The sequence below is a fragment of the Canis lupus genome, chromosome 7 (genome assembly GCF_003254725.2).
Source record: "Canis lupus dingo isolate Sandy chromosome 7, ASM325472v2, whole genome shotgun sequence".
Taxonomy (NCBI): domain Eukaryota; kingdom Metazoa; phylum Chordata; class Mammalia; order Carnivora; family Canidae; genus Canis; species Canis lupus.
In genome coordinates, this window is record NC_064249.1 from 6,242,455 (window position 1) to 6,254,523 (window position 12,069).

Below are 12,069 nucleotides of genomic sequence, written 5' to 3' on the forward strand. Positions count from 1 at the left end.
GGAAATTTGTCATGAGCCGACCTGCACCATGGGAATTGCTACAGGAAGTTCCTCAGGCAGAAGGGGAATGAGAGCTGATGGAAAGTCAGAACCCTGGGGAACAGAGGAAGAGCAGTCCTCTGGTTGAAAAGGCTCTCCTCTTTCTGGCCCTTGTCTGTTGGTCAGATTGAACGTCCTAGGATGTTCTGTTGTAGTCCCTGCCCCAACCCTGTGGTGTTGGTTTTTGGTTCCAAATTCTGCCAAGCCCCTTAGTAGATCCTGAGAGCGATCTATCAGGTCATGACCAGTAGTTTACTTGGTAAGAAGCAGAGTAGAATGGGAAATTGAGCAGAGTCCACTGGCATGAGGCTAACTTGTATTTCAGGCCTGCGTGCTCACATACTGGTTTACAGGGTAAAATGTGCCATTTGATCTCTAGGCTGCAGGCCAAGATGTTTGGAAAATGCTGCCCTAAGTCCACTGGCCTTTCCATTTCTTGCAAATCCGTTTGTGTATGTTGTTGCTTCCTGAGAACGACCTTTCTGCATATGTGTGCATGACTACCTGCTTTTCGACTTTTAAGTTTGAGCTCAAGTATTCCTTTCTCAGAAGAGTATGTGTTTCCTGCTTTCCTGGGAAAGCAGGGTACTGCAGTCAGTGTCAGCATGACCTTTAAAAAAATCCCTAGAGCAAACGATGACCAAAAGTTGCTCTTGAACTTACCCCAAATGTGTATGTGGCGGTCAGACATTTCTCAAAACTTGTCACTAATGGGAAAAAATGTAGGAAAGCCAATAAACTATAATGTGAGTCTTCTCTAGGAGGAAAATAGTTACTAGATTTTTCTAAATCCATTTCCCTGGAGTTAAAATGTACATATATATACCAGGTTCTTACGTAGTTTTTTTCCCTTTTAATTAACATCTTACCTTTCATTCCTTGTATTTTTCTTCACACTGGGAATTATTATTTTGCACAATTTTTTCTGATCCTGTGCTAAAGTAGCTTTCCATTAATTCTAGAGTTTCTCTATTTTTCAGTGGTCAAATGTGACTATCCAGTAATTGAACATGGAAGACTGATATCAGGAATCAAAGAAAAATATTACTACCAAGCAATGGTTCTACTTGAATGCCTCCCAGGCTTCTATCTTAATGGCAGCAACAGAGTGTTCTGTGGTGAGAATAGTACTTGGGATCCTAAAATACCAAAATGTATTAAAGGTACAAATGTCTTTTTCCATCTTTTTGTTTTAGTTTTTATTTCTTTGACATTATATATCAGTGATACTGAATCACTTAGAAAAGGAAATTTTAGTATTTAACTCTGTCTTGTATTTATTTCCATGACAGAGACATGACATAATTTCTATGTTGTGATTCTGTATATTTTCATAGGGTCTTAAGTCTTAACATGTCAGGTATATAAATTTCTCCTGTATAGTATTTTTTTAAGATTTTATTTATTTATTTGACGGAAGGAGAGAGAGAGGGAGAGCACAAGCAGGGGGAGCGGCAGGCAAAGGGAGAGGGAGAAGTAGGCTCCCTGATGAGCAAGGAGCCGGATATGGAGCTCTATTCCAGGACCCTGGGATCACGACCTGAGCTGAAAGCAGATGCTTAACCGAGTGAGCCACCCAGGTGCCCCTGGTGTAGTATTTTTATGTATAAGAATGCATAGCAGCCACTTTTAGAGTGAATTGAAACATGAAAATTTTTACATTTATAGGTCAACAATAAAATGTATAATTCATATAAATGAAATGAAAGCAGTAATTCCCAAGTTGTTGGTTCTACATCATTGTGTTTTTCAGTACCAACTTCTCCCAATGTAAAGCCTCTAATTTTTTTTAAGATTGTATTTATTTATTCATGATAGAGAGAGAGAGAGAGAGGCAGAGACACAGACAGAGAGAGAAGCAGGCTCCATGCAGGGAGCCTGATGCGGAACTCGATCCCGGGACTCCAGGATCGTACCCTGGGCCAAAGGCAGGCGCCAAACCACTGAGCCACCCAGGGATCCCCATAAAGCCTCTAATTTTGAGTCATTCAGATTAGTACTTTCCTGCTTATGTTTTACAAAAATCCTTTACATTCATGTGATTTACACTCATTCATCATTTTTAGTGATGAAAGGATGAAGGATATGTGTATAGTCATTTTAGTTGTTATATCTAATTATTCTAAAATTATTTGGTGTAGTCTGCAGATATAAACAGGTGTGTAAAGCTGGGCAAGTTACATAAAGTGCAAATGGGATGCATTTAGCACTTAGCACAGTACCTGGCATATAGGAAGCTCCTAAAGGTAGCTTATATGACTTACAGGATCACTCGAATTAATATTAGTGAAGAAGGCCTATAGCTTCTGTTTTTTAACATGCATGTTTTCTGTGTCATTGCATTTGCTGTTTTATTCCTTTTAAAAGTGATGTAATCTGTTAGCTCCTTCAGGGTATCTTCCTGGTCCAGGACTATGTCTCAATTGCTGGACTGCAATCAGCTTAGTTTTTGTTTTTTTATGTAGCACGGTATATTTTTTTTAAGATTTTATTTTATTTGAGAGAGAGAGAAAGAGAGCACACAAGCATAGAGAGGGGCAGAGAGATAGGGAGAAGGAGATTCCCCCCTAAGCAGGGAGCCTGATGTGGGGCTCATTCCCAGGACCCGGGATCATGACCTAAGCCGAAGGCAGACAGACGCTTAACCCACTGAGCCACCCAGGTGTCCTATGTAGCACAATTTAAACTGGGAAATTTCTGTTGTCTCCAGAATAAGACCTGTATGTTTTCCTCCAGCCCCATCCCTTCCTGCTTCATACAATTATTCTTTTTTTCTTCACTGGGCATCTTTATTTGACAACTGCACCTAAATTTCATAGCAACCAAAAGCCTGGAAAAATCTTTATTAATTGAAATGAAATGGAGATTTCTTTCAGAGACTGCTTGTCAGCTACTCTACTTAAGACTTGAAAGATGATTTTACTATGATGGAAGGAAATATATTCCTGATTTCAGTGCTGCTGTCTCTGGCCTCTCTTTGCAGCAGAAAGAAGGAGATGTTAGGAATAGTGGGAAGAGCATTAGCCTGGGCTGACCTCACTCACGGTTTTGATTGGCTCTGCTTATTCAGATAACTTCATTTCTGTGGACTCTAATTTCCTATGTCATGAAGGTGTTGACCTCAAACACATAATGATTATTGGCTTTTAATTTGTTTGTATATTTCCTATGGCCATACTATCTCAAAGGATTTGGAAGAATTATGCATGTTAACATGGTAATGAGAACACTTCTTTTTATAATTCCTATAAACCTAGTACCAGATAGCCTCCTTGTGTACTTTAGTTGAGTGCTGTGAGGCTTAGGGGAAATAAATGGTTCTTTTGGTGGGCTGATAAAATAAGATTGCATGTGAAATTTATATTCCTTGACCCATCCATGTTTACTCACATGGTCCTGGTGGGTATACACACTGTGGTATACTATGTTTGTTGATATGCTCTTTTGAAGGAGTTGAACCATAAACATTTCATAAGAGATAAAAAACTGATAGAGTTTAGTTTTTGGAAGAATCATGAGAAAAAGCTTTTGGAGAGGAGAAGCTACAGGGATCTTTTTCAAAAATAAAATCAAAACTCTCCATGGGATTGTCATTTTTTTATCATCAATTGAGAAAGTCTTTATCAAAAGATCAGCAACATAGAATGGTGTTAAGGCATATCTAAATGTGCAAATATTTTTTTAAAAAGCCCAAGAAATACTAGGCAGAGAAGAAAAAAGATGTCTTATGTAGTATGATACCACTTGGATGTTTTTTTTTTTTTTTTAAGATATGTGTGTTTACTCTGAACACATTATTTTTATGGTTTATTATCAGTTAACTTCCAGGATTTCCATATAAAATACAAAGCTGTAGTGAATGTTCTTGTGTACTTACGCAGATATATATTAGGTTAAATCCCCAGAAGTAGAATTGCAAAGCTTCGAAAGCATGTGTGTTTTTCATTTTGAGAAATAATGAATCCTTTTTAAAAATAAAAAATCAAAATTAAATCCATAATTTTATATTGATAAGGCTGGTGAACGGAATCAAATTTCTTTTCCCAGGTTTCAAGCCTACTCATCCAACCAAACCTCCAGTTTCAAGATATCCAGGTTCAGTAATTCTTTCTCCTGCTTATATTGCTAACAACTTTATAAGATGATGAGTGCAAAGTTATATCTTGTTATAATTTGCATTTTTAAAATAAATCTTATTTATTTATTCATGAGAAAGAGAGAGAGAGAGAGGCAGAGACACAGGGGGAGGGAGAAGCAGGCTCCATGCAGTGAACCCGACATGGGACTCGATCCCGGGTCTCCAGGATCATGCCCTGAGCCAAAGGCAGATGCTTAACTGCTGAGCCACCCAGGCATCCCTGCATTTTTTAAGTTACCAATGAAGCTGAACATTTTTGGTCTACATTGATTTATCCATGCCTTTTGCTCATTTTTTGAAATTAGGTTTCTAAAATATTTTTCTTGTTGATTTGTGAAAGCTCGTTATTATAAGTTAAAACCCTTCTAATATGAAGTGAACATTTTTTTTCAGGGGCTTTTTGGCCTTATTTTCACTAGTCAATTTTATTTTAAGATTTTTTTTATTGTATTCAATTGGTTATAGATTGCTTTTTTTGAAAATATTTTATCTATTTATTTGAGGAGGAAGGAAGGAGAAAGAGCATGAAGAGGGAAGGGGAGAGGGAGAAGCAGACCCCTGCTGAGCAGGGAGCCTGATGGGGGCGGAGTTCCACCCCTGGAACCTCAGCCAAAGGCAGATACTTAACTGACTGAGCCACTCAGGCACCTCTAGATTGCTTTTTATAACTTTTTGTTGCATGAGTGGCATACAAATATATTTTTGTAAATTTTCTTTTTTTTTTTTAATTTTTTTTTTTATTTATGATAGTCACACAGAGAGAGAGAGAGAGAGGCAGAGACATAGGCAGAGGGAGAAGCAGGCTCCATGCACCGGGAGCCTGACGTGGGATTCGATCCCCGGTCTCCAGGATCGTGCCCTGGGCCAAAGGCAGGCGCCAAACCGCTGCGCCACCCAGGGTTCCCCTGTAAATTTTCAAACATTGTGAAAGTGTACAGAGTGAAGAATTACCCTTCTTTTTCTCTCTAGTTGATTAACTGAATTAATCATAGTTAATAGTTTAGGGTGTCTATTTCTGTACATCAACGTCCTTCGATATGTAGTTATACATATAGTTGGACATCTTTTCTTTTATCTTAAATAAAATTGACATCATATTGTATATATTTTTCTGAAACTTGCACTTTTTCCATTTAATGTCTTATATGGGGGGTTGTATTTAGATTTACTGCCATTCTCTTCAGTGATGACCTTGAAATGTATACCATATTGATTTGGTTAGCTATTCTGTTAGTGTTCTTTTACACGTGTCGTTATTTTATATCAATAGATAGATGGATTAGCAGATGTAATGATCTTTTCCCTAATGGCTACACATGTTGTGTCTTCCTTATAAAAGTTTTAGGCTTTCCCCATGCTACAACTTTATAAACATTTTAACCCTGAGTTCTGATTGCAGTCTTTGCATTTAAATCATTGGTGCATCTGAAATTCATTATGGTGCATGGAATGAGACAGCGTTCCTGTCTCCACCCACCCCCACCCGGTGGCCAAGGAGGGACATCTGTTGAGTAAATTGTCCTCTCTCCAACAATTTTCAAGAGCCACTTTTTTTGTCATTAAATTCATAGGTCTTCTGGTCATCTTTCTGTTTCCTTGGACTCTGACAATTCTCAGGACAGCACTGAATTGTTCTTTTTTTCTCCCCACTCTAACAGAACTATGATCTGTTTTAATATGTGGCAGGAACACCTTTTCAGAAATATTTGGACCATTCTGTATGTTAATAAAAGATAAGCTTTTATTATATTTTATTACTATTTTAACCATGGTAAGTGTACATTTCAGTGGCATGAAATGCACCCACATTGTTTGTAACCATCGCTACCAGCCATCTCTAAAACTTTTCTATCATCTCCAATTGAAACGTTACATTCATTAAACAGTAACTCTCCCCCCACCAGCCCTGGTAACAATTCTGTTTTCTGTCTTTAGGAATCTGGCCAGTCTAGGTATTTTATAGAAGTGAAATCATTTCTGCCACATCTCACTTGACATGATGTGTTCAAGTTTCACCCACCTGGTACCATATATCAGAGTTTTGTTCCTTTTGATGGCTGAATAATATTACATTGGTTTTGTATATTTTGTGTATTTTTCCATCTGCTTTGGCTACTCTGAGTAATATTTCTCATTCCCTGCGGGGAGCCCGATGCAAAACTCGATCCCAGGACTCCCAGATCACAACCTGCTCCAAAGGCAGATGCTCAACCATTGAACCACCCAGGCGCCCTATTTTCTGCTTTTTGATAATCGCTACCATAATATATGTTAGGTAATATACATGAGGTAGTATCTCACTGTGGTTTTTATTTGCATTCCCCTAATGATTAATAATGTGTTACACATCTTTCCCTGTGCTTATTGGCCACTTGCATATCTTCTTTGGAGAAATGTCGAAGTCCTTTGTCCATTGTTGATGGGTTGGGCTTTTGTTTTATTTTTGAGTTTTAGGAGTTCATTTTATATTTTGGATATTACTCCCTTATTACACAAGTTTCAAGTGTTTTCTCCCATTCTCTTGGCTGTTTTTTCACTCTATTGTTAGTTTCCTTTGATGCACAAAAGTTTTTAGTTTTGATATGGTCTAATCTATCTGTTTTATTTTGTTGCCTATGCTATTGGTGTCACATTCAACAAATCGTTGTCAGATTCAACATCATGAAGCATGTGCTCTTATTTGCTTCGAAGGGTTTTATAGTTTTAGATCTTTAGCATCTTTGATCCATTTTGAATTAATTTCCGTGTTTGGTGTATGGCAAGAGTTAAAATTCATCCTTTTGTGTATGTGATTATCCAGTTTTCAAAACCATCTGTGAAAAAGATTTCTCTTTCCCTATCAAATGTTATCAGCACCCTTGTGGAGAATTACTTGACTATATAAGCAAAGGTCTATTTTTTGGCTTCTAGTCCATTGGTCTGAATGCCCGTGCCATTCTGTTTGATTACTGTAGCTTTATAGTAAGTTTTGAAATCAGGAAGTATGACTCCTTTCAAGTTTGCTTTCTCTTTTCATGATTGCCTTGACTATTCCTAGTCCCTTGAGATTCTAAATGAATTTTTGGATGGATTTTTCTATTTCTGCAAAGAGCATCATTAGGATTTTGATAGGGGTTGCACTTCATCTGTAGATTGCTTTGTATCAAATATACATCTTGGGATCCCTGGGTGGCGCAGCGGTTTGGCGCCTGCCTTTGGCCCAGGGCGCGATCCTGGAGACCCGGGATCGAATCCCACGTCGGGCTCCCGGTGCATGGAGCCTGCTTCTCCCTCTGCCTGTGTCTCTGCCTGTCTCTGTCTCTCTCTCTCTGTGTGACTATCATAAATAAAAAAAAAAAAAAAAAAATATATATATATATATATATATATATATATATACACATCTTAACATTAGTAGATCCACCAATCCACGAACACAGGATTGCTTTCCCTTTGTGTCTTTTTAAATTTCTTTCTACAATATTTTATAGTTTTTCAGTATATATGTTTATTTCAGTCTTTTACTCTTTTTGATTCAATTGTAAATGGAATTGTTTTCTTAATTTCCTTTTTAGATTGCTTCCTTTTAGTGTAGAAATGCAATTGATTTTCACGTGTTGACTTTGTCCTACAACTTTACTGAATTCATTTATTAGTTCTACCAAGTTTGTGGTGTGTGTATGTCTCTGTGTGTGTCTGTGTAATCTTTGGAGTTTTCTATGCAAAAGATCGCGTCATCTATGAACAGAGATCATTTTATTTTTTCCCAATTTAGATGTCTTTTATTTCTTTTTTACCTAATTGCTCTGATATAAACTTGCAATATTATGTTAAATAGAAGTGGCAAACACAGGCGCCCTCTCCTGCTCCTGACCTTTAGGGAAAAACTTTAGCCTTTCACTATTAAATATGTTGGGGGATCCCTGGGTGGCGCAGCGGTTTAGCGCCTGCCTTTGGCCCAGGGCGTGATCCTGGAGACCCGGGATCGAATCCCACGTCGGGCTCCCGGTGCATGGAGCCTGCTTCTCCCTCTGCCTGTGTCTCTGCCTTTCTCTCTCTCTCTGTGTGACTGTAATAAATAAATTTTAAAAAAAATAAAATAAAAAAAGAAAATCCTCCAAGACATATTAAGTGGAAAAAAATAAATAAATAAATAAATATGTTGGTCATGGAGTTTTCATAAATGGCTTTTGTTAGGTTGAAAAGTCTTTCTATTTCAGACCAACTTTGAAACTGTTGTAACGTCCTCCTCTGTATTTTAATTTTAAGTAGAATCATGTTGAATTCAGGCTAATTTTGAAGATATGGTAGTCCAATATTTGCTTCCACTACACAGAATATTTCCTGTGACAATAGAAAACTGTCCACAGGAAATATCAGTGGGCAGGAAGAAGGTTGTTGATGACATCAAATATAAATTTATAATCTACGTACTGGCACAAAAACAGACACATAGATCAATGTAACAGAATAGAGAATCCAGAAGTGGACCTTCAACTTTATGGTCAACTAATATTCGACAAAGGAGGAAAGACTATCCACTGGAAGAAAGACAGTCTCTTCAATAAATGGTGCTGGGAAAATTGGACATCCACATGCAGAAGAATGAAACTAGACCACTCTCTTTCACCATACACAAAGATAAACTCAAAATGGATGAAAGATCTAAATGTGAGACAAGAGTCCATCAAAATCCTAGAGGAGAACATAGGCAACACCCTTTTTGAACTCGACCACAGTAACTTCTTGCAAGATACGTCCACGAAGGCAAAAGAAACAAAAGCAAAAATGAACTATTGGGACTTCATCAAGGTAAGAAGCTTTTGCACAGCAAAGGATACAGTCAACAAAACTAAAAGACAACCTACAGAATGGGAGAAGATATTTGCAAATGACATATCAGATAAAGGGCTAGGTTCCAAGATCTATAAAGAACTTATTAAACTTAACAGCAAAGAAACAAACAATCCAATCAGGAAATGACATGAACAGAAATTTCACAGAGGAAGACACAGACATAGCCAACAAGCACATGAGAAAATGCTCTGCATCACTTGCCATCAGGGAAATACAAATCAAAACCACAATGAGATACCACCTCACACCAGTGAGAATGGGGAAAATTAACAAGGCAGGAAACCACAAATGTTGGAGAGGATGCGGAGAAAAGGGAGCCCTCTTACACTGTTGGTGGGAATGTGAACTGGTGCAGCCACTCTGGAAAACTGTGTGGAGGTTCCTCAAAGAGTTAAAAATAGACCTGCCCTACGACCCAGCAATTGCACTGCTGGGGATTTACCCCAAAGATACAGATGCAATGAAATGCTGGGACACCTGCACCCCGATGTTTCTAGCAGCAATGTCCACAATAGCCACACTGTGGAAGGAGCCTCGGTATCCATCGAAAGATGAATGGATAAAGAAGATGTGGTTTATGTATACAATGGAATATTACTCAGCCATTAGAAATGACAAATACCCACCATTTGCTTCGACGTGAATTGAACTGGAGGGTATTATGCTGAATGAAAAAAGTCAGTCGGAGAAGGACAAAGCTTATATGGTCTCATTCATTTGGGGAATATAAATAATAGTGAAAGGGAATAGAGGCGAAGGGAGAAGAAATGGGTAGGAAATATCAGAAAGGGAGACAGAACGTGGAAGACTCCTAACTCTGGGAAATGAACTAGGGGTGATGGAAGGGGAAGTGGGCGGGGTGTGGGAGTGACTGGGTGGCGGGCACTGAGGGGGGCACTTGACGGGATGAGCACTGGGTGTTATTCTGTATGTTGGCAAATTGAACACCAATAAAAAACAAATTTATTATTAAAAAAATAGAAAAAAATAAATTTATAATGTATGATACCACTCTTACTGAGAAACATTAGGGAAAATGAAATTATAAATAGTTTTATACAAAGGCAAAAAACAAAAATCAGTGAATTTATGGATCTTTCAGCTTTAGTCTGTCTTTCTTTTTTACTTATTTCCATTTTTTCCCCTAGGTTATCCTGAGGCCAATGAATATCTATCAGTTGAAGACTTTGAAGAATTAGGTATAATTTTGGCTACTACTTACTCTGCATTATGAGGTCTTGGAGTTCTACATGGGCATATCTATTGTGTTCCAATTATTTGTAGTTAAGGAAGGAACAAAGTTTCACAAAATTTGACATTTATAATTATTTTAGTAGTCTAGATAAGATAATAAATGTAAGTGGTACTATGTATGGAGACCTGTAGGTAATTTACTCTAATTTAGGAAATTCTAATGGTCCTCATGAGCTTTACTAAATACCCTGGTGTAGCAGTGACAGCACAAAACAATGAAAAGTCAGATTCTGCTGAAGAGTTTCACAAAGTCTATCCTAAATCTGATAAAAAGAGTTCTGTGAACAGAATGAGCTGGACGTACTAGCACTTGTGCTCAAACTAACCTGAGCAACAGTTCTGTTACCATAGCATATAGAGGATCTGATCTAAATTAGATGCAGCTACCCCCTGGGACCCTTGTGTGCTCAATCTTCAAACTGTTTTCATTTTTTCTCAGATGTAGGCATCCTTGCTGTGATTGTTCTCACTATCCGTAAGTAGCCCAAACGCCGATGCCACTTAAATCAAAATATGACTGCCAAGAAGTGCATTATTTTTTAAATGACTTTTCAGTATCTATAGTTTATATACCTTGAAATGAAGTACACCAGTCTAGAACAGCCTGACCTTGTATATGATACACTGATACACTACACACTACTACACTACACACTACGTTTTGCTGGTGGATGTATATCCTTTTATACTGTATGTGTCCACTTAGTAACAAAGCCTACTAAACACTACATGTGTTTTCGGGATGATTGGTCATGAGTTTGTGTCCCAAAGATGCTTTGGGTAATTTTCTAAACTAAGCAATGATTCTTCTGTGGTTTATTGGGGACTGTTAAGTGACTCCAGGGAATGGACTTTAGATAGTGAAGAGTCCAGACAGAATGTAAATAGATAATATGCTTAAATAAAATAACATTTTTCTGACCACTGAAATGCAACCGACACTTACTTATTTCTGCTGCTAAATTTTGAGTCTTGGCAATCCATTCTCAGAGTTCTATGTCCTTTCCCGGTTTCTTACAGTTGTTGGCATCGTGGTACTTTGCACCTGCCTGTACAGATGTCTTAAAAGGGAGAAGAAAGGGTAAATTAAAGTATATTCCTTCCAGCTCATAATCCTCCTCACTCTTGACATACTTTTGTGCAGCTTTTTTATTTGTCCCGCATGCTGTCTTTTTTGAAAACTATGCCTTTGTGAGTGTGCCATTCAGAGTTTACTGAAACAATCTCTGGCTGCTTTTACTGTCACTGCACCCAGATCCCTCGCAGAGTGGCTCCAGGTATTAGGACTGCAAGAAACATTTCTGTGGGATTTGAGGTTTAAAATATGTGTCAAATCATGGACCATTCTGGCACCTTCCCTACCCAGCTTTACCCTATTTCCTAGATTGGACTAGTGGCCGAGATTAGATTTAGAACCGTTCACTGTGAAGACTTGGGACGGTTGTATGCACTGGAAACAGAAGTTTCCATCTGTCTATGCAACTCAGGTAATTATAAAAAGGTATGTAGGTTCTCATGCAAATGCCCAACCTGATTTGCTTTTATTTAGAGTCGATACTTATCCTTGTTAAACTGGGGAAGGACGAGCAGCACTATTTCATTTCCCTCTTATGTTCTCTTAATTTACTAGGTTGCCATAAAACTGATGGGGTTTATTAACATTACTGAGATTTGTAAGATTTGTAACATTTGTAAGATTTACAAGGCACTGCATCAGCTCTATTCTTGTTTTTATCTATAGAACTGCAAAAAGAGGAGGCTTATAATAAAAAAAAGGTGTACAAGTACATATCTTCTAGGGA

At 37.9% G+C, this 12,069-nt stretch overlaps 2 protein-coding genes and 1 long non-coding RNA gene across 17 annotated transcripts in view; 2 read left to right on the forward strand and 1 right to left on the reverse strand.

Moving 5' to 3' along the window:
- LOC112648316 (complement receptor type 2-like) overlaps window positions 1-12,069 on the forward strand; it is a 152,762-nt gene that overhangs the window by 119,381 nt on the left and 21,312 nt on the right. The window lies entirely within an intron of this gene.
- Window positions 1-12,069, reverse strand: part of LOC125755390 (uncharacterized) — a 76,728-nt gene that overhangs the window by 53,677 nt on the left and 10,982 nt on the right. For all 9 annotated transcript variants that reach the window (XR_007411782.1, XR_007411780.1, XR_007411778.1 and 6 more), the window contains exon 3: window positions 11,214-11,328. This is a non-coding gene — a long non-coding RNA (uncharacterized LOC125755390). The remainder of the gene's footprint in view (window positions 1-11,213; window positions 11,329-12,069) is intronic.
- Window positions 1-12,069, forward strand: part of LOC112648319 (membrane cofactor protein-like) — a 31,724-nt gene that overhangs the window by 15,528 nt on the left and 4,127 nt on the right. The window contains exons 6-11 of one of the 4 annotated variants that reach the window (XM_049112059.1): window positions 1,020-1,202; window positions 4,087-4,134; window positions 10,162-10,212; window positions 10,707-10,742; window positions 11,288-11,348; window positions 11,652-11,768. In XM_049112059.1, coding sequence (XP_048968016.1) covers window positions 1,020-1,202; window positions 4,087-4,134; window positions 10,162-10,212; window positions 10,707-10,742; window positions 11,288-11,348; window positions 11,652-11,661 — 389 coding nt within the window. In that variant the 3' untranslated portion in view covers window positions 11,662-11,768. The remainder of the gene's footprint in view (window positions 1-1,019; window positions 1,203-4,086; window positions 4,135-10,161; window positions 10,213-10,706; window positions 10,743-11,287; window positions 11,349-11,651; window positions 11,769-12,069) is intronic. The other 3 variants (XM_049112060.1, XM_025429780.3, XM_025429784.3) reach the window with 3 other exon arrangements.